This window comes from Hippoglossus hippoglossus, chromosome 16 (genome assembly GCF_009819705.1).
Source record: "Hippoglossus hippoglossus isolate fHipHip1 chromosome 16, fHipHip1.pri, whole genome shotgun sequence".
Lineage (NCBI taxonomy): Eukaryota > Metazoa > Chordata > Actinopteri > Pleuronectiformes > Pleuronectidae > Hippoglossus > Hippoglossus hippoglossus.
This window is the reverse complement of record NC_047166.1, coordinates 20,006,438-20,029,935: the sequence shown is the minus strand read 5'-3', so window position 1 is coordinate 20,029,935 and position 23,498 is coordinate 20,006,438. Positions and strand designations below refer to the sequence as shown.

Genomic DNA, 23,498 nt, shown 5'->3' with positions numbered 1-23,498 from the left:
AGGTGAGGGTCGTACCACTTATTTAAAGCTGATGGCAAAGTTACATTCATGTTATCTTTAATCTTAAGGCTCTTAAAAGTCCTACTCCCTAAACCCAGCAGTTAAGAGCTCACTTCTCTTAAGGGTCGACATGCTGAGTGGATGGCTTTTATCTTTACAAGGATCTCGTCTTCCCTGTGAGGGGAAATCCTCAGAAAATATAACTGCATAGTTTTGAGAATTTTTCTTCATGTCAAGGAGCACCCCTGTGTACTAGTAGCTTTATGAATATGTCTCTTCATAAGCCAAAAATGCAGGCTCCTGTCTTTAAGGTCATTAACTCCCACCTCTAACTCCCACCTCCAGAAGTTATTTCCACACATCCTCAGAGAGGCCTGACACATGGAATCCACATGTGCAAGGTTTAAAAAACCTCCACTGTGGATGTGGCTGCTCAGAGTTCTGTTCCGAATGTGGTTGGTGCTATCTGTAAGAACCCTTTGCTGGAAGCCAGTGACGAAGGAGGCCATCAAGCTTAAAAAGCCATTTGAAGGTATGAAATTGCAGATACAAGTGGCTGAAATGAGTTTCCTCTGTGGCAGGGTTAGACTCAGGGTAGGGTAAGGACTTCAGACATTTGGTGGGAGCTTGAGTAGAGTCACTCCTCCCTCCGTCAGAAGGAGCCTGTTGAGGTGGTTCAGGTAGGTTCCACTAGTAGAAGACCCCGGGGTATACCCTAAACACTAGAGAACTATTTATATATTTGATCTGCACCTATAACACACTTTGACTTGACTTGACTTTATTTTTATTTCATGTCTTTGTCTTGTTTCCCCACATTTATGATTGTCTGCCTTGCCTTATATGATTCCCCTATTTTACCTGCCTATTTTTTATTAAATTTTTTAGCTCCTTAGTCTTCTCTGTCAGTTCCTCTGTTCATGTCCCTGGTTTTGCTTTTGCTCTAGTTTGTCTCAGTAAGTCTCGCTCTATGCTTCTGTTTTGTTCTGCGCTGCTTCTGTTTATCTTTCCTGTCTAGTTTGGTGCTTCTGTTCTACTCCCTGGTCGTCCCTCTTGTTTACTTTTGTTTTTATTTTTTTTTCTTCCCGTTTACCTGCCACTGACTTTAAGACTGTTTATAGCGAACATTCTTTACCAGACTAGTTCTGTAAACTTCAACCTTAAACAATCAGGCCTAGAAACAACTCTAGATCCCCCAGGAGGAGGGAAAGGTGGTTCTAGACTAACATGCTTACTCTGCTGCCACCCAGATAAGTGGCAGAAGATGGAAGGATGCACCACTGTAACAGACACGAAACAACCTCTCTGCCTGTGTAGTTCACTGCTGCCCAGCTTGTTATCTAATTAACTGAAACATATTAGTGAGCTTTATGCTGTATATTTTATGGCTCTGTTGTTTTTTTGGCTTAATTCCGGAAGCATTGGAATTTGGTACTTTGATTTTAACAATCAAAGTGCCAAAATTAATTGGTTTATTGGGATTCACCTTTTGTTAAACCCTCTGACTACTTCATGGCAGCACACTGTCAAACCAAACTAACAAGAGGCAGCACTGAATCATCCTAGCAGACGATGCCTCAGTCTGGAGAGTGCATGTGACAGCTCAGCCTGGATGGCAGGTGCCACTGGAAGGTAAGCTGAGGCAGAGTTTAGTTATGGAATAGAATGGGGTGATTTATCTCAATAATGACGCCTTTTTGTGTGACAAGGCAATTTCACTGCCCAGAGGTGTTTTTTTTCTCTCTCTCCTCCTCCTTGGGCTGAAGGTTGTTTTCAAAGGGAGCCAGTGCTGATGGAATGGCCTGAGATCAGACTGGGGACGAGGGAGGAGGCTTTAGTAAACACACACGAGCACTCCTTAAGTTTGACTGTGTCAGCTGAAGAGGTGACAATAGACAGAGGGGATGAAGGGGAACCGGGAGAAGGAAAGAGAGGGAGAGGGAGAGAGACTGGTTTTAAGTTCATCTTTATTTTATTTTCTCCAGAAGTTACTGTTGAGGGCTGAGCCTCAAAACACACTGCCTTTTGATTTCCATCCTTCCCTTTGATCCTTTTATACAAATCTGCCATGTGCCTGCCTGCACGTCTGTGCTTCTGAGTATGCACATCAAAAAGCAATCAAACCAGCAATAGCACTTTGTGGTATCGGAAAAACATCCTTTTACTTCTATCTCAAATTACAAGCAGACATGTGGCCTGCAATATGCAGCTATATTGTTTTGAAATGCCGTCCACAGTGAGCTGCATTCTGGGTATTTCAGGACCCAATCTGCTGTAGCTTGTGTTTTTAAATGGCAACAGCAGATGAATGAAAAACATACAATGACCAATCAAAACCTTTTTATGTTAAAGAGACTTGGCCATTCTAACTCAACCTTGCACATTTCTTTGTTGGGAAGCTGCTGTTACAGTATGAGTGTTACAAGTACATAATGAATGATTTTATATATTGATATAAGTTCAATCCTAATAAATAAGTAAAACATAATAGCTAATATCCCTGATTAAAGACAGCTTTGTATCAAATCATTTTTGTAAAGAGTTAACAGGTTAATAGTTATACATTTCTTCATGGTTAATGAACCATTTACTGACATTTTAAACATCAGTTAGAAGCCATTGATAACAACAAGTTCAAGGTTAGGACAATGTGAAAATGTTTTGTGTAATAATAAATAATAAATATAGGTAATTTTCACAAGTTTCTTACGTGCTAAAAAAGACAGTCTGCAGTACTAAATATTTGTAAATGTATAGAACTTTTTTCCAATGAGCCAACCATGTCTGCATGTGCAGCCTAAATGTGGCTAATTAGTTGTAAGATTTGTGTAATATCTATCAAGTGGTCAGCCATTTGTAACTTTTAGAAGGTTTTTAATCTTATTTGGAAACATCTGTGTGTTATCTTGACCATTTCCGCCTCCCTCTCACACTCGGTGCAGTCTTCTCCGGTGTCACTGCGGAGACCTAAAAATGCTGGAAAAAGGCAACGAAAAACCCAAACGGAACAACACAGGCAGCAGCTTGTTTCCTCCAGGAGCACTGCTTCAGGCTTCTGTGCACTTCTTTGCCCTGACAAACCGGTCGCAGTTTTTCCATGGTTTCCTCCAGAATGTCTCCATTTTTCCAACAGTCTCTGCAGAAACGGACCTGTTCACAATCTTTTGCCTCCAGCTGATCGCTAGTGTCGCATGGCGTGTGGCCGCTTAAGGAAGTTGGGAGGTGCGCTACCAGCCAACGGATGTTAATTCATTGCGGTTTTGGCCTGGCAACTGACGCTAACTGTTTTTACAGTTGACCAAAACAGCATGAATTAGTTGATGGACTTCTCAACCACTGCAGGTGGGCCTCACCTTTACTGGTGTTTTTTGCTACTCTGAATTGAGGTGCTGCGTGTGGTGAACATTATACCCGCCAGGCCTATATCAGTATTTTTTCTTTGAGCAGCTGATTTAGCATTTGCAGTGGGGTCCAACAGTCTAAGATTGCTTTCTCACTCTCCTGGAGGCTTCTTGGACTTCACTGTAGCTCACAGCAGTGCTGTGGCTAACTGCAGCCTCACAGAGCAGCTAATAAGCCCCTCTTCGAGTTTTTGGACTTGATTTTCCCTCCAACTCTCGGAGGATGTGTATTTCACGTTTCATTATATCGGTCTCGCAATAGAGATTTATTATTTGGTGTTGTGAGTCAAATGCATGACAGATAAACAAGGCAAAGAATGGTTAAAAAGCAGCCCAGTAAATAGTCCAGACGGGTTTCTTTGGTCCTGAATACATGTCCTCTCGCAGAGGATGTTGAGTAGGTGCTCCGTCAGTTTCGCCTAACACACATACACACTTCTGAAAGAATGTGGTTATATGTGACCCAGTTTATCTCCAAATATATTCTAAATGATTACAAAAGTGCTTAATATGTCTTGGGTGCATTAACACCTGAAAACCACTTGTGATTAGGTCACCAAGGAAACGTGTTAATGAAAGGTGTAAACAATGCCTTTGTCTTGTTTAAGGTTTTATATGTTTATAATGGCAGTGTAACGAAAGGTGGTAACTTCTTGGCTATTTCTTTTCACAGAGGCCGTGAATAAACATTAGGGTTAAATGAGAACCATTACAGCACACTTCAGAATATGGAATGATTCCAACAGACATTTCTGGGTTGGTAAATGAATCATATCTAACACATTTATATGTCCATTGACCCAATAGAGTCACTTAATCGAATTGTGCGTGTGAGTTAATCAGACAGGGGGCTTCCATCAGAGCTGGGAATCAGGATGTCTGGGATGTTAGGCTGAGCAGATTGGTCAAAAGGAGGCGAGCTGATTAGGGTCAGTCCTGTCTTGAAGAAACATCATCAGAGTGTCCTTGTGTCTCACTGATTTGATCCCAGACCATTGACTGTAATATGACAATAAAATACACCTTATATTACTCTTCTGATTTACACTGTGCAGTTAGTGTCTTTTGAGTAATCACTTCAAATTGAATTTAAGGTGTGACATACTGACACACATACCATTCATAGTAATGATGGGCTGATATATGGGTCTGTCATGCCTTTTTATTAAATATGATATACTGACCAGTCCACTCTCATTTGATATCAGCAGTTTACCCTAATAAGGGTAACATAGTTCTTCACCCTCCTTTAATCAAAACATCCAACATGTTTAAAGTGATTCCAAATTAACTTAACTTAATTTAGATAATTGTGTGAAACAAACCAAAGTTTTAACAAAACAAACATTATAAATCTCTCACCGTCTTAATTTAGGTCATGTCGATATGTTCTGGAAATGACAGGGAGGGTGCCATCTGTAGCTTATCCCTTTGATGCACACAGCAACACAAGGTAACAGCCAATCACTATTCAGCTTGTGGCTTTTGTGTGGGCTTAGTCAATACAGAAGTGCAGTCGGCACTGGATAGAGACAACCACTTCAATGCTGGAGAATTCAAAGATAGGGTCACAGGTCCCGATGAGAATGTGTTTGGGTAGATTATATGACCATCAAGCTTTAGCTGTTATCAGATTTCTGATGAATGAAAGCAAAATGTAAACACAAAGTTGCAAAATGTTCATGCTGATTGTATCTTCAGTCCCTTTCACCATTTGAATTACTTCTTTCTTCCCCTACAGTGGTAGCAACCTTTTGAAGTAGTATCGGCCGATACAGATCACAGGGTCTATGGCCCTGTTTACGAGTGATTAACATGCGTTATGGGTGATCTAAGTGACCACTTATGATCGAATTTCTCTTCCTCACTCTATATGCAAATAAACACTACGGGGCTGGATCCTACTCAGAATTCTGTCAATAAATGTCCATTATTACTGTCAAGTTGTTCCTTTTTTTCAATTCAGCACCACATTAAACTCCTGTATCACCCTTGGTTTGTGTCGCATGTTTCACCTGCACTGTCAGCAGCTGCAGCAGTGATGCTGTGCAGGATTTTATGACCGACCTATATGAGCAGGACACACACTTTCTGACTGTGTGGAAATCTGATGTTTTCACATCACAGATAGATGACGAAGAAAGGCATTAATACCAGAGAAAGGAGAAATGTGCGTCCTGTTTGCACTGACCAGCATCTGTCCTGCCAACACACTGGGACAAATGCACACGAATGCTTTACTTTAAGAAAGAAATAACTTCATGTATAACGTTTGCCGAATTTACAAGAAGGCTCAAATAATTACGAATTATTCCCAGACAGCGTTTCACAAAGTGAAGTTTCTCTTCACTCAACAACTCTCAAAAGTGCAGGATTTTAAAGGGAGTCTGGTGACGTTGAGGAACACAAACATCTGCTACTTAAGCTAGAGCACAAACACTTCGTCATTTGCATCACAGAGAAGCAAACGGTGATCAGACACCTGTCCGAACTGCCAGACCGGCGAAGCCCCAGATGCAGCCTCATGTTTAATCGATACTGCGCATGTGCAACGCTCAACAGAGATGAGAAGAGAAGCAAGATGCTTCACTCGTTAGCTATTTCCAGCATCAGCTCCAGGGGAAAAAATGTATTTAAATAACTACCTAAGATACAATACAAAAGTATTTACTAAAAGATTAATGAGTGAGCCATCTCAATTCCTTGTCATCCCTGTTGAGAGTTGCACTTCATGAGTGACAGCTGTATGTTTTGCCTCATCTGATCAGCTCCTCTGATCGCCGTTTATAGAGATCGCGGATCAAACTAATTAGAGGCAATATCGGCAGATACATTGGTGGCAGATCAATCGTAGCACCCTTAGTAGCAACCTAAAGTATCGCCATTACCCATACCATTTCATCTGAATTGGTCTACTGATTAAATACAATAAAGTAAAGAACAGATGTACAGTATTATATTTATATATATATCTGCTGATGAAAATCATTGATCATAAGCTAAATGGATGTTATTAGATTGTTGTTTCCAAAGAATGAACTTTGAACCACTACTGTTTCTTTTATCACCTCTTTAAATCACAAGGAATGTAAAATAGATCTTATTTTATCTTTTAAAGTTCTTATCTATTCGTCTGTGCAAGTACAAAGAAACTTCCATGAAATTGTTAAAACGTCATATTGAACTAATATATTCATGTTACATGTAACACGTGTTGCTTTATCATTGCAGTGATGTCAGAAGACATTATTTCAAGAGTTGAATAAATTCACAGACTACCCTTTAGTAATACATCCAGGCACTCTTTTCTCAGGACTTTCTATAATTCGGGGTTGGCAGGAGAGTTTCTGCAAAGAACCTTGTAAGTGTGGACTCATCCATAGGTCAAGTGATGACAGGTTTCCAAGAATTTAGTACAGGTTCCATGAAAGTGGAAGAGATAAAGTTGGTGACATTAATAAGAGGACATTTAATTAGGTTCAGGGTAATTAGGCTGTTAATTTTTTTTATAAATTATTTGAGTAACTGAAACTCTTAATTGGATAAACTTGACATAACATGCCCTCATCCATTTTTTGTGTATAATTTCACAGCTTTCCTCAAAACAAATCAATGGTTCTCATCAACTATGCCAGTTTTTGTTTTTCACTGTAATTAGAGAATAATTACTGAGCCCTCTGCAGGAAATCCTCTGGAAAATACCACAACATCACCTTCTGTCTCGGAAATGATCAGACTGATGCACCTGCAGGTTGATTTCAATACAATAATGAAATGCATAGAAACCAAAGGCTGCCAGGAAGAATGATTTAGAGGATATTGATAGATTTAGATAATAATCTAAATCCTACAGTACAGTTTGCATAATTTTAAGTAATTGTGTGAAACAATAAATTTATTTGTAAGTGATAGGAAGAAAGAAAAAATCTTATAATAATATTATTAACGTATACCACCAGTGTGGCTCTTTGAGTTTCTGGATTCTACTGGAGAGATAAGTTAGTAGGACTTAAACAAAACCCACACGTAGAACAGATTATAGAACACACATCTGTTATTGTAAGAAACATTATGAAATATTACATTATAGTTCTGGTGTGGCTTTGCACTGTCGTTTTGAGGATGCTCATTAAGAACTGTTCAGTTAATACTGTACACCTTTGCCATTGTCATTTCAGTCACAGTTTTCCTGAAAGGTGTAACATTTAACTAATTTGCCACCTAATGAGAAGAGGTCTAACGTTCTCCTCTCATCTCTTGTAGTTCTGTATTTGATCTCCATCAGGAGAGGAAAAGATCTGGCCCTGTTAGCCATTAAATGATCCTTTGTGCTCTCCAGCCAGTCTCTACCTGTCTGTCTGTTGTTTGGTGCTAATGGAGAGTAGAAGTGAGAGTGAAGCTAAACAGTAAAGCTGTGGGACGGGCAGTTAAACAGAAAACTGAAACTTGCTGTAAAGCAGAGGATTGATTATTTTCAGACACAGGTATATCAGCATGAGGGAGCCAGACTTGGGTTAGTGATGCTGGAAGGTCAACACTGTTGCTGATGCTGTCTTCATTCAAATTGAAGAAATGGGAAGAACAGGAGAAGCATCCCCCACTTTGAACACGTTGACGTCTTAAGGTGCCAAACTGAATTGTGGTCCCCTTGCTTTTCTTCGCTTGCACTGTGAGCGGTAGAAGTTTAGAAAAGCCTAACTTTTCAAACTGCAGCACAGGCATCAGCCGAACAAATATTCAAGCATTGGAGCTAGCCAATCGAATCACGATAATGAAAATGCAAACAGATATGAGTCTGTAGAGAGGTGGCAGAGGCAGTTGGTGAACCTTGTACTCTTTTTTCCCCCCTGTATACTCCCCTCTAGCATTGCATGGACAGTTAGCATGGCACGCTAGGAAGAAAGCCAGCTATGTTGTGTGTCCTGAGCGAGACACTGTGATTAGTTGCTGTTATGAGGATCGCGCCGGCACTAATCGTCGGAAATACCCACTGTCAACCATTAAAGGAACCTGATTGATGTTATTTTAACTCGTTAGCCCTGGTTTTAAAGCTCGTCATCACACCAGATAAACGTAAAAAAAATTCGCCTTTATGTTTTGTATAATCAGCACTTTTTTCCAAAGTGAATCCCTGGCACAAACATAACAATTGTATTTGATGTACAGTCACTGCCAGAGCTGATGCATCTGTTCAGCTCTGGCAGTCATTCAGCCAACAGTTTGTGTATTTGTAGTTCTTTTCATATAAGTTAAAGATATTGTTGGTGTCGGAAATTCCAGATATCTAATTACAATTGGAATTACAAGTCAAAGGCTGTCGTAGTACTGGTTATATTGTGGTTAAAATGATTTGCTGTGATCACTACACAGGCAACTTGGAAAGCTGCGTGAACCAAGTCAGAATCAGGGATTATTTCTTCTCCCTCCCATTCTGCCAGCATTGCATTTATGGAATTTAAGGGAACAGACAGTTTGAATTGCTAACGGTTGATAGCACTATGTGGACATGTATCACATCCAGCCTGTAGAATACCACACAAGTCGACAGTACATCTCCTGGCAGTGCCGGCTCTCAGCCGTCACTGAACCGATGCAATGGGAAACACCCACTCAGAGGCTTGAGGTTTATGGGTGACACACATGACGCATGTCTAAACATTCTTTTCCACATAAGCCGACACACCAGTGGCATCCTGACACACACATCTCAAAAAAAGAGCAATCTGACCACATTTGTTTTATATAATAACACAATCCAGCTGAACATTGAACATACTGTATTTTGTTATTATACTGTTAGGTCTTACATCATCAAATCATGCAGTATTACATGTAACTATGTGTGTGTGTTAAAAAAAAACCATACACAATTATGCAAAATCTATTTACTTAAGAAAGGAAATTGAAGTTGTTTTAGGGATTTGGGGCTAAAGGAATCACCAGAACATGGTAAAATGTAAAATAATTAAATAACAAGTATATTATTGATTCCTTAGATCTTGAAATAATGTTATCAGCTTTAAAAAAAAAAGAAATCCATATATGTCGAACCCTGGCACTCACTCGCTCAGGCACAATCCCGCCTCAGGTTGGCCCTGCTTGTTTGAGATAAATGCAGCATTTGTGTCCGGGGTGTAGGCTTATTTCTGCTCAGTTGCCTGCTCTGGCTAAGCTAAGCCTTGTGTTGCTGATAATGACAGCTTTGAAAGGAGTGGGGGACTGAGTAGCTGTGCATCCAGTCACTCTGCCCTGCCAGGCCAGTATTTACCATCCTTCTGTGTCCTGCAGTGTCACACAGGGGTGCACAGCACTCTGCCTTACTTCTGCTCTGTTTACCAGTGTGAGAGCCGATTTTTCTCTATAAGCGAGGACTGTCTTCATCTATAAGTGGCTTTTCATCTACCAGAACAATATCTCAACACTCAGATTAGTTTTTGTTTGCACTGAAAATGCTTATGAAATATATATATATATATTTTACATATTAACAAATACATTTTTATTTTACAGGTTGATTATATTTGTGTGGGGTGCATTTTATATTGTTGTTTTTTATACCATCTATTATCTTTATCGCTTATTCTTTAAAGGCAGCTGGAGCCAATCCCAGCTGACATTGGGCGAGACAAACATTTTTATGTCTATTTAATATTTGAATGTCATGTAAAATAAAAAAAGATGGAGGAAGGTATGTACAGTACTGTATAGGTATTAATGAAAACAAGACCGCTATGTCATGTTTCTTGTTATTGCATATTATTTTTTATAATAATAATAGTCAAAATAATGCATTTTATTTATCATTTAGTTTTTACAAAAAAAATACAGCAAATATATTTCTTTCCTTTATTATCCCTTTGCAGCTGTATGCAAAATATAGCAGTGGACAGAATGATGTTACAGAGGCTCATTATAATGTACAAAATGCTTGTACATAGTTTTTGAGGCTTTTTGTTACTATATGACTTTCACTATAAACAACACGTTAGATAAAAACAAATTAAAGATCACACCACCCCTCAAATGCTTTAAATGGTTTTATATCTCATTAACGCCCATTCAAATAGTCTTCCCTCAGCATACCTGATATTTCTTCATAAACAGTAAATATTTGTAAACATAGGGCCTCCCACACATGAGAGCTTACTCTCACTGCCACTTGGTGAACATAAACCAAACATTAGCTGCTGCTAACTGGCTAAACCTACACAGTCAGTACGGTCGCTAATTAACACAGATAATTTAGCAGAGTGTTAATGCAAAATGCTCCAATACCAGGATGCCACAGGCTTACCTGCAAAATGCAATAATATTAGTTTAGATTAACAACAAGACTGTGATTCTCATTATCTGACTTCGCTGTGACCTTTCCTGAACATACACTGGCACCTACTGGTGATACACTGATGCCACTGCCTAACTACATTGCCAGTGAATAACTGTGCCCTGAATTCCACCAATAATGAGCACTCTCTTCCCATTAACACATAAAAGAAATGGGGGGGAAAAAAACAAGCTCTCTTAGCTCACATTACATGAAGAAACTATCACCTACACCTGACTTATTGTGTTGTAGATGCCGTTTTTATATCCTTTTTTATCTAATATTATAGCAACAAGAAAGCAGCCCAGTCAAGCACAACTAAAGCAGCAGCTCTCAGGCTCGACAAAGCTGAGCAAAGGTGCCACAGCTTGTTTCATTCTGTGCAAAGGAGAGAAATCAACCATACACCTGCAATTGCATGTGTCCAAATCCGCTTTTCTAATTTCTACAGGGGAGGAAATGGTTTTCACAACAGATGCATTGTTCACAAGGGTTGTCCTCGGTTTCTTTATGAACCACGGGTGTGTTTTGGAATCAACCAGTCAGAGTTCCACCTCCCATTACCTTTTACAAGCAGGTGAGTTTGCACTATCGCTGGATTTCTATTATAATGGCAGATTTCCCATGTAGCAAGAGAGAATGCTTCTCTGCAGTGGATACAAATCTGCTCCTATTCATGCGCAAAGTGAATGAGCAGACTGTGTGACAAGCAGAGTGTATGTGCATTGTGCACTTGCCTATGTAGGCGTATATTAGTCAGATTTCAGACCAGATTTTTGTTGGTCATTCGCTTTCTACTGCCTCAAGATAGCAATGCATCAACGTGCTTGACCACACCTGATTTAAAGACCAACGTGCCCAAGTGCGCTCAGGTGGGAGCAAGTGCATTTTCTATTCAAACAACGGCACTGGATGGAAACATGAACACTGTGTCAGTATGAAACTAGCAAAGACAAATGTTACACTGAGGAACAGGCTGGACTCAGTTGCAGACAAGTCTCAGGTTAAGAATGTATTGACAATGAATGAAGGTGCGATACAAACAGGAGGGTCCAGAGGTCAGAGGTACAGAACAGAGTGAGTCCAAATGGGTTCCAGGGACTTTCAGTTCAGGGGAGAGTGTGACTGGGGAGCTGGCTGAGCGTGACAAGAGCAGAGTTGTGTCTGTGAACAGACAGAGAGGACAGGGTCAGCAGGCAAAAGAGACAAGGCAAACAAAAAGTCAAGACTGGTAACAAGGGAAGAACACAAGGTCACACAACGTTCTGTCAAGGTGACCCAACCGGTCCTTATTCTGAATACTGTACATATACTGAGGAGGAGATGATTGTGGATGAGATGCAGGTTCAGAGGTGGATGGACAGCAGGAGACTGAAACTGCACACACACACACACACACATCATGCTCACCACCACAGGATTCATACATTTTAGTCTGCTCAAATTCATGTCCACTTCTTCTTTTATACTCCAGTCTTTTATCCATGTGGCCCAGCCTGTCGCTCCTGGAGGGCAGTGTGAGAAAATGTCTGAGAATTATTTAATGCCATTGCTAAACTAGAAACACTTCAAGACAACGTATGTAACAGTTGTTTGTTTCTAAATTTAAATCCATGAACAGCTTTTCCAGTTTGAGATTTGTGACCATTTTATTATTTGGAACATTTGGAAAAACAGTTGAAGACACCATGCCATGAGTGTTTTTCACTTATTTGTGATGTTTTACACTTAACATTCAATTTCATAATCAAAAAATTGTGGATAATGAAAGTATAAATAAACTGTTTTTATTGTGTCAAGTTGGATATGCACCAATTGTGTTGAGATGAGCCATATTTTACTTGGTCATAGATTAATTAAACGACACAAATAACATTTAGGAGGAGTAGCTTTTTGATATCATTAAACTGTAAAAATTATAATTCAAACACTTGAATTAAGTTATGGCCATGGTGACTGCATGTCCGCTAGTATTTTTAATGTTTTAGGACCAACCGACAAAAGAACTTGAGTTATTCAATTTAAATTCAATTCAAAACAACTTTTACTTATAACATACGTATAACATACATGTCGTAACACAAGTAAAAAGAAGAAATAAACAATTATGACATCAGTGCAACGTGCAATGTCCAGACAGTTAAAAAACAGTGCAGTATACTAAAATTAAAGAGTAAGAGTAGTGTATCTTAATGTACAAGGATGGTGAACAGGATAACGGCTGTGAATTTTAAGAACATAAAAAACATATGAAAATACTGAATGGTTAGTTTGTGGTGTTTTGTTGAATATACAGTTAGTTTTCGGTGTGAAATCAGTGTAATACTGATCTTTTGAGTGCTTAAAGCTAACCATAAAAAACTTAAATACGGCTGTCTTCACTACAAGCGGAAGTTGTACGGTAACATCAAATACTATGGTGGGAAAAAATATTGTCATCGAACATTTCACTGTATGTTTCAACTTCAAAATGTTGATGAAGTTTAAAACATAATTCATTAGATATATGGTTGATAATTCATAGTATTGGGCAAACTCTGAGAACGTCCCAGAGGATGATGCAGCCATGTGCATGAGCATTGGCACAGCAATTTAGCCTAGCTATTTATAAGACAATACTTATATATTTTATATTATTTATCTATCACCACTCAAATTACCTCAGTTTTCACTTGTAAGTGAACAAAGTGGATTATTAATTCAACACAGTGTTGGATTATCCAAATGCGTGTGTATAGACGTGAATGTGCATCCATGAGTGTGCATCTCATATGCAGATAGAGGCGGCGTGGGTCCGCGCTTCAGAGGGATGTGAGGCACAGTCACTGGGCTTGAAATCAAGCAGAGAGAAGATTGTTTATAGACTGCCAGAAGTAATTAATCTCCCCTCTCTATGAAAATTAATGGGATTAAATGTTCTTTCGGCCCAGTGAATCTGTCTCCGTGTAAAGTGTGGACGCCGAATCTCTGGCTGTTCCTCTGTCCCACTTCGCACCCATTATGCCAATCCTATAGGCTGGATTCACTGGCTCCACCACAACAATGGGCAGCACAGTGACTCTGTGTAATCACATTCTCCTGCTTGTCTGAATGCTTGTCTTTCACGGTAGGGAAAGAGCGCTGGCCACTTCACCACTATCACATTCTGACTTCTGTTAGAGAGGCCGAGGCGCTGAGGGAGATTTGTTGACATGCGTGTCAGCTGTGTGTCTCTCGCCTCGGGTTAAACACATGTTCACAGGATGAGTTGACCTTTACAGCAGAATGTAGATAAGTGTTCTGTACCCCGCTCTAATCTCCACATGCAAGTGGGTTATATGAACAAGCCTGACTGATTAACAGGTTAGTTTATTCACTGAATCCTTCATCTCTTGAACCAGTCTAATTTCTTTCATCTGTTAACAAACATCTGCACCGAGTACATAGCAGTGCTGCTGCAGAAATACAGATATATGTTAGATAATAAGGCCCAAACATTATTACTAATATATTAGTCACATCTGAGGCGGACTTAGTCATGCTCAAACATTTAAAATTACTAAATGTTTGGATCCCTGCAGCAGCCCTCAGAGGCTGTAATGTTCATCATGCCACACTGCAGAGAAACTGAGATCAGTACAGGGATTATTTTCTTCCTCTTGGAGCTTTACCAGGTTTAGTGCTTGAAGGACGTTCAAGATGTTTCAAAACAAATGTATTTCCTTTCTGTTTGAGTGTAAAATCATTGGATCCATGTCACTTTCTTATCGGCATGCTGAGAACAGGGCCAGACTCAGGACATGGTAAACTGGAAGCAGGGGAAAACAGCTGGCCTGGCTCTGTCCAAAAGGAAAAATAGCCATCCACCAATATTTCCTTCCAATTATATCCTTACACGTTAAAATTACTACAGCCGATTAACAATTTTTATTTAACACTGGATATATTTATTTTGACTGCCAATGTTTTGGTGCATTGCAGCCATCAGTAATGTTAAACCTTTGTCTGGAATATGTACACCTGTGTGTTATATGTGCTTCCATTACCTGATCCACTAATGTCACCTACAGAATTTAAGTTAACTAGTTTAGTGCCTGTTTGGAACGGGCTGTTTTCTTGGCCTGTGGTGATGCTGGTTGCAGCTTTCTTTCTGAAACTGTAATAGTGACCTGCAGTAATTGAGCCACGGCAAGTAAACACCAGCTGCAAGACTTAGTCCACAGAACCGTGAAGCCACGCCACCGCAGCTGCACACAGAGCTGTTCACCTGCTTATTCAAAGTTTGGTTAAGTTTGACTCAGTACGCAGAAGCCAAAACTGGTTGTTGCGAACACACCTGTTGCAGAGAACACGCTATCACGTCATTTACATTGATGAGTCGCAGCTACCACTGCTACAGAGCATGTTTTCAAAGTTTGTTAATATTAAACATATTGCGTGTCCAAATCGGGCCAATTCCTACACTGTACTTCCTTGGGATCTTAACAATACACATATCAAGTGTGAAACTGATAAGATGATGATTCTCAAGATATCTGATACACAGACAGACAGACAGACAGAGGTAGATGAGGACATTTTCCAATATCCTGCACATGCCATGTTTCTCCTGATTACTAACTTGTTGATATGATCGATTAACGTAAGTCAAGGTCAACGGAAATATGGTCTGGAAAATTCAATCTCCAAGAATCTTTACGAGTAATAGAGAGATAATCTAAAACTTTCACCTACCAGAGAGTTATTCCCCATAAAATGAGTGTAAATATAATTGTTAAGTCAGAAAAAGATGTCATTGACAGAGACGAGATGTATTTTTCAAGGTGTCTCTGCGTACAGGACTAAAGAAACAACCTTCTGCTTTACTTCAAAAATCACTTATGATCATTTAGAAGGAAGGATGTCCTCATTATATCAATATGAAGACAGAAAAAGACGCCATATAGTGTAGAAATGAATCAAGTTTTGCCGCCGACACAATCTACAGTTGATTTGGATGAACCAATCATTACTCAGCCATATTTTATGAATGACGTCATGAGGATGTCAACATGAACTGGCCTTCTAACTTCCCAAGTGGGGTATATCCAGCATGCACCCAGGTTAAACTATATCCCCATGATGCTTTTTATTCCAACATGTAGTGTTTGTCCTGAGGAAATTCACCATGTACACACCATCTAGCCCCTGTTTTCCGAGGCTATGATAGGGTTCTTCCCCAGAATGTGGCTGTGATTTCTAATCACAGCCACATTACAGAAAATAGAGGCAATGATCACACAGATTGTGATCAAACTCACTAATTGGCAACATTAGCTTCAGTTTGATTAAAAGCTAAAACCAAAAGTAAACATACTCAAATATTGCTAACTTCTTGTTGAACAGGAATACACACACATAGCAAGTACCTAGATCAAAGTGGAACAGCTAATTATGTCTGTAAACTATAATCAATGTTTACTCCTTGCCTTTGTTTTCTCATTCAAATGAGTGACTTTGAAAGAAAGTCATAGTGGAGTCCAATGTCATTATGACCAAGACAACTAATGGCCTGAGCTACAAAAATAAAGTCCTAATTATACTGGGCTAGAGTTTTCCTTTTATCATCAATTAGAGAAGCTGTCATGCTGACACTAGCGTATTTGTTATGCGATTATACAAAATAAATGATTTCTGTGTCTGTGGTCTTCCCAGGTGAGAACATTATTATAGTGCTGAACAGTTCCAGAGTACAAATTTTCCTACAGATGACAGAGAAGTTTTTGTTGGTGGAAAGCAGTATCTATTATGTCTTATATGCAAACAAAAGCAGTGAACCACGACCATACCCCCTGCTTATCATAGACCGTTTCACAGGAGACATTTTGATTTATTATAACAGGATAAGCACGACGGAAACTACTAACATTAACTAGGACTCTGTAAATGTCCTGTTCTCCCAAATCCTAAATGTGTTCTACTGGATTCACTTCTGGTGACTGTGGTGGCCGCTGACATTCAATTAACTCAGTCATGTTTGTGAAACCAGTTGGAGATTAGTAATAATGACACTGTTGATCCACATGGGAATGAATAACAGAGGATCTCTGCTAAAACCTCCATCCCCAGCCCTCATGGGCTAATGTCATACCCGGAGGGTTTTTAGATTGGTAGAACAAAGTGAAAATACATTTTATTTTGTTGTGTTTTATTTTTTTCCCCCAGGCACCTGCAACTGACACGTCACCAACCATGTCATACGGGTCTATTGACGGAGGCTCCTTTGGCAGTCACAACCCATTTGGAGGACCCACTAGGCAGGGCTATCAGCTAGTAGGTAATGATAAGTGTTTATTTCTTCATGGTTTGAGTAAAATGTAATTTATGCTGCCCTTTGAGAGGTCTTACATGTATCATTTTACAACAGTTGAAAGACTGTACAGATTGTCAGATGATTGAATTTACCATGAAAATTGAGTAAATGTAGCTACCAGCTCAGGGATGTCCTCTGTATTTCAAAACACTAATGACTTCTACACCTCATACTTGTATGAGAATACTTACGTATTCAGACCAAAAGCAAAGTGAATTTGAAACTACAACTGCTGGACTGTTTATGGAGTATTTTGCAATCGGGAAATTTTGACAGCCAAAGGAAAAACCCCTCCCAGACAGGAAGATGAGCTCGCTGTCGTTGATGTCACCTACCTCAGCAACATTTATTTTTGCCATCAACCACGACTGAAAGAAGCCATTTTCTGTTTTGTACCTGCTGTGGAAGCTCAAGAAACACTGTAAACACCATCATGTCTGGGTTCATCACTTAGAGGCGCACACAGGTCTGTGAATTTCGCTGCCTTCTGCAGGAACCACTTCAGGATGATTATAACTCTCAGTGCTACTTGCGCGTGACCAGTGCCAACCTGTTAGGACCAGTGCTTGTTGATTAAGCATGTTGTTCTTCAAGCCTTTGGTAACTTAGAATCCCAGTTCTACAAGTACTACAGAATCTTCTCTGTAGTTCTCTGGGAAGTTGTAGATGCCCAATGATGTTTTCGAGTGATTGATGTCAGGAGCTGCAAGTGATGTGTGTCTCTGGCCAACTCAACATTTGGTCAAGCCTTTCAAATCTGGCACCGTCAAACTGCCCACTGACCTTCCACTAACAGGAGCCAACCAAAGACCCCGGCCCACCAAGGACCCAAACTCGTATGCAGTCATTCTATTTACTGTCCTTAGCTTGGCTGATTATGAAGAAGCCTTTAGGATCTTCCCTACCAAGTTGAGGATGTACCTGCACATAAATGAGACCATCATGAACAATGAGAACCCAAGGGGACTTTGCCAATTGGTGAGGTGGAGATAATCAGAATTATAAGAAAGGGGAGCACAGATAGTCAGAATATTTGGGCACAGGTAAAAAGCATAAGGACAAAGGATGTGTCCAAAATCACTCACTTGTCACTACATAGTCCACTATATAGTGAGTCTGCCATTTTGTAGTGTCTGAATGTTTAGTGAAATTTTAAACAACTCATTTTTTCCCATAATGCATCATGAAAAATAGTGTAAAATCGATGCTAACGGAGCAATATACTGTATACCATCATGCTTTGCTGATGTGAGCGTGTTGCTAATATCTACTTCATGCCAACATTGTCTTTGTGAAGGTTTGCATGCACTTTATAGTCGTTCTCTCACTTTGCTACTTATAACCAAGTAATCAACATCAGGTCTTCCAGTCATCACAACACATTTATTATTCATAAAGAAATGAATAATTGAAGCAATCAACACTAAATGTACATGAGTAAAATTACACTTAAAATATGAAAATTACATGTCAAATAAGTGCTGCACAAAACAGATATTTACATGTGACAGTTTTCAGTTTGTTCATAAATAGGCCTACATTTGTATGAACCTATTATCCCCTCGATTTATAATGCCTATACTTACCTATGTATCAACTACATGCTGAGTGTCGTTTGTATTTCTGTGTGTACTTGTACTCACAGATATCTTTGTGAAGACCATTTTAAGCCTAGAACTTAAAGAATAATCTAGGTCTAGGGAATGCATTATGCCAATGAGTAAATGTTCTCACTAAAATCAAAGAGAGTGTGTGTGTGTGTGTGTGTGTGTGTGTGTGTGTGTGTGCGTGTGCGTGCGTGTGTGTAGAGGGCAAAGGTTTCCATAAGGGTTAAGCAGTGTGAAAAGCAGCTTCATTGGATTTGATCCTCTTGCTGCTTTCATTAGTCCTGTAATGGGTTAGGAGCAAGACGAAACCCCTGAGGCAAAATATGTTCCCAGCCAAACCGGCTGTGTGTGTTTGAGTGGGTCTGAGAGAGAGGAAGATGGACAGATGAAGAGACAAATATCGGATACAGTTAGAGATGATTAGATGGGGAAGATGAATTTTACCTCCTCTCTTCACTCAGGAACAAGATTTTTCTTTTTTAGAACATTATTTATTCATTTCATGTTACAGATTTGGAAAACAGTTTCCCTCAAAACCCTTTCTCTCAAATAGCCAGTCAGTTTGAGTCTGTCATGTCACATTCAGGCTGCTTCTGTGCACTCCCCAATCTTGTGCTCTCAGATTTCTGCTGTCAGTTTTTTTGCAGGACTTTCTTTTTTTAAATGAGCCTGTCACAACCCCTTACTAATACAATGCGAGGTATGATGGTGACCATATACATGATGTACACCTGGACAAGAGTATCTAATTCCTCTCACAATCCAGAATGAAGCTATAATATCCTGGATATGAATGCTGCCATCTTGTGCTGAAGAGATCATTTGAGCCAGAGTCGGTCTCAGCTGTCAATGATGATGTTTCAACCCGTCTTCAATGATGATTGCAAATAATTAATCAAAACCAAACTTACTGGGGGAAAAAAATCCCTTGGACACGAGTGAGTGAGATAACAATTGCCTAAAACGACAGCAACCATCTTTAAGAGAAAATTGTTTCACATATATTTTGACTTTTTAATTTGGCCCGTGTCCCATTCATCAACATGGTTCATGACCTATACTGCAACAAGCCACTTGGGGGCAATCAAGATATTTTGGCTGCACTGGGAGTTGTCAACGTGCATCTTTATCAGTCAACATCACATACTGTATCTATGATGCTGACCATTACAATGGTTACATCCTCTTTGTGGGTGCATTATTGGGCCATCATCATTTTTCGATGCTACTATTTATTTCTTCAAATTGAATTGGTGGAGTCATATTTGAAACATTGGGATATTGACTCATATTAGATATTGTACAGGGTGAGTTGATCTGGGAATTATAGCTTACAGCATTTAATTGGTTTTCAAACAGCAGCTCTCAATGATGGAAGATCTCTGGTTTTAGTCTCATGACTGGTTAAGTTGACCAGTAATTAATAAAGGCTAATAAAGACTGGTTTGCTCTGACCAGCACTGAAAGTATCCAAGCTAGTGGTCGTGGTCAGTTAGTTCCTTCTGTGTCTCCACATTTCTGTGTCAGATCGACAGATCCTAACCCATCAACCTCCAACTCATTTGTATGTGTGCTCCTATGTACTTGTATTTGTCCTAACTTTGATTCTTAATCATTCTTGTTTCTGTAATATTTCCATGGTGAGTCTAAATTCTACTACTGCTACTAAGTCTCAGTATTTTCTTGACAAAAAAAACTTACACGAAAGTCTAAGCGAAGTCTAAACTGTAAGATGTTTTGTACACAAGGGTGTACCTTTGACTTTAAAAGGAGCAGATAATGCAAAACAGCTGTGAATCTTTACGACTGTTAGTAAAAATAAAGTGTTCCATGGGAAAACTTTACTTTACTTCTGGAACCAGGACCTCCCGAGAAAGATGTGAATGTCAGTACGTCGCTCCACCACTTCTGTCCACAGAAAATTATCCAATGTTATTTTAAATCACTGTAATCCTGTAAACTTATCATGTAGCACTCTCATCAAGTGAAAGTTTTGATTTCCCCAGTTCCTTGGTAAAATATCAAATGCTCAAAGTTCAACAGTGTCGTCTGTGCTCCATGTTTAATTGGCAAATGTTGACGCGCTAGCTTGCTAAACTAGGATGATCAACAATATACCTGTTTATCGTCGGTATGACATTGTGTCATTTGACTCTAGTTTCGCAGATTTTCGTCATCTGAAGTTTTATTGTTGTTCAAGCTAGAATGGGAAAGCTTTCCCTCGTGTAGGTGTGGGATGTTATTTCAAGTTATTCAGACAGGCTGTATAATGAGTGTGCCTTCTATGTAAAACTTGATTAACATGTTGATTTTCATGTTTGTCAGTGAAGTAATTGCTGAGAGTGTATGCAGCAGTGGGGTTTAGGCAATCACAACCTCGGGCAATTTATGAAAAAGCTCAAATTGCTGAGCAGAAAATGTAGTGCAATTCATTTCGCCAGTCCCTGCAAAATGAATATGTCCTTATCTGTCTACTTTGTACATTTCTAGCGGCATATACAAATGTGTATTCATACCAATCATGTTTGACACTCAAGGGGAGTAGTTGGCACAAGTCATTATGCTGCCGTTCATATACATCATGAAAGAAAAAGGAAGGACGTGACAGAGTAAAACAAACATCACATTTGCTTTTTCACTCTGGACTCCAGCATACTATACCACTATGTGTCCTGCGATATACTTCCTTTCACTTAGACTGACAATCAGGCAATCTCTCCCAGTCCCTATTGTGGGCAGACAGATGAGAGACCCAGTCACCAGGAAAGGGGGTCTTTAATCACTGTGAAGACCGGGTGCAATAGGAAGGGTATGAGCGGTGGTGGTTGGGGGGGTTGGAGCAGGAGCCTGTCAGATTTGCCATTTGTTACTCGGGCTGATCTCAAGGAGAGCTCAGGAAATGATCAAAGCCCAGGTTAAGTCTCTAATAGAGCTGTCATTTAGACTAATCTCTCTCCTCTCTCTGCCGGCAAAACCTCTCAATCCTCCACCGTGCTCTGTGTCGTTTCAGGTGGCGTGTCAGCTCCAACACAGTCTTCTCTCATTCAGGACGATAGGACAACACGGCTTTAATATCATCACATAATGACACGCCATATGATTACTTTGAATAAATTCCCAATTGAAAATGAAAGAGGGTGCAGATGCTCACTGTTTTTCCCCGACGGTTTTAAAATAGCAGTCACAAATGTCGCAGTGTGATAGTTTTACCATTAATGTTTAAACAAACTGTCTTCTTGTATTCGAGTGCATTTTCAAGGATGCATTCACTCTTTTTGCTCACTCCCAGCTGCTCAAATCCCCAAATTCCCTCCCAGCTTGAAGATAATGTTCTGAAACAACTGTGAACTGTGTTCAGACAGGAATAAAATGTAACTTCTCAGAGAAGGGTGAAATGTACCATAAAAACATTTCAAAGGTTTAGATATTTGGTGCAGAAATCATTAGTTGGTATTTTAGAGCATTCACTGTTAAAACTCTGACACGCATTACTGACCCATGTGGTTGTACAATCTGTGCAGCATGCATTCTTTGTCCATAGATCCCTGAATCAGACAGAGACCCCCATCAAGAGCAGCAAATATCAGAAATACAACAGCCACACATGTAATAGATTTTATGTGTACAGAATATTAGAATTACAAAGGAAGATGTAAAGATTATTTCAGGTGCTGCCAAGTGCCAACTGATAAGACCTGAGGGACACAGACTCCTCTCCACTTTGATGACTTGGCAAGAGAACAAAAGGAGGACACACTACACAAATGCATGAAAGAAAAACTCAAGTAGACAATCCAGACTAAATTGAAACACAGTGGACGAGGAGAACTGAAATACCATTCGAGAGAGAGATTGAATCTCCTGGAGGACAAATGATCCTGATGCAAAAAATCTGGAATAAGGAACCAGGATAAAGAAATATGTCCTATAGGTTGGCTGACGGTCCGGCATGCAGAGCCCGAGTGAAAACAAAGGACAGGTAAGAGAATAGGTAGAGAGATGGAGCAGTCTGGTTGTTCATAGGCTCAGGGAAGAAACGAGCGGAGGATTAGAGAGATGCAGCCGTTATCAGATAATTTGAAGTTTTCTTGTCAGCAGGGCTACATGGACTATACTATACTAGCTGAAATAGATTAATTGAGACTCAGACTGAGTGGGAGATTGACCGGATTGGTGCATTATTGGCATGGGACTGTTGCGGTTAAAGGGAGCTGCGCTGAAAGACAAAGTTTTCAATTTTAAAGTAGATCTATGTTCCGTCGACCCTCTCCAATAGTCGTGAGCTTTGTGTAGTTACCGAAAAAAAAAGGAGTTTGCAGATCAAAGAAGCCCAAATGAGTTACTTCTAAAAAGTGGCTGAGGTGGGAACAGGGACATCTGGAGGGACCTTGGAGTAGAGCTGCTGCTCCTTCAGGGTCAAAAGGAGACAGTTGAGGGGGTTCAGACATCTGATTTGAATGCCTAATGGGTGCCTTCCTTTGGAAGAACACTCAACTGGGAGGAGACCACTTGATATGGGATCAAAACTTGCTGCAGGGATTATATATCTTAGTTGGCCTGGGAGTGCCTCAGGATCCCTGCAGGAGCTGCACAATATTAGGGAGAGGGACATTTAGAATATCTGTCTTTGCCTGCTGCCACTATGACCTGACCCAAGATAAGTGGAAAACAATGGATGGATGGGCCTTTGCAGAGTCAGCAGTCTTAATATCAGTAGGGGAGATATTTCTGAGGACATAATAGGCAGAGGCCCCGGCAGCGTGATGTCTTCTTCTTAACTTTTGGGAAAGATAGCAGCCCTGTATTCTGAGAGTGAATAGCATGGTAAGGAAAAT

At 39.9% G+C, this 23,498-nt stretch overlaps 1 protein-coding gene across 3 annotated transcripts in view; it reads left to right on the top strand.

Annotated features, from left to right (window-relative positions):
• The window catches only part of tsnare1 (T-SNARE Domain Containing 1), a 147,939-nt gene that overhangs the window by 19,947 nt on the left and 104,494 nt on the right, over positions 1 to 23,498 (top strand). For all 3 annotated transcript variants that reach the window (XM_034611743.1, XM_034611741.1, XM_034611742.1), the window contains exon 2: positions 16,909 to 17,020. In XM_034611743.1, coding sequence (XP_034467634.1) covers positions 16,936 to 17,020 — 85 coding nt within the window. In that variant the 5' untranslated portion in view covers positions 16,909 to 16,935. The remainder of the gene's footprint in view (positions 1 to 16,908; positions 17,021 to 23,498) is intronic.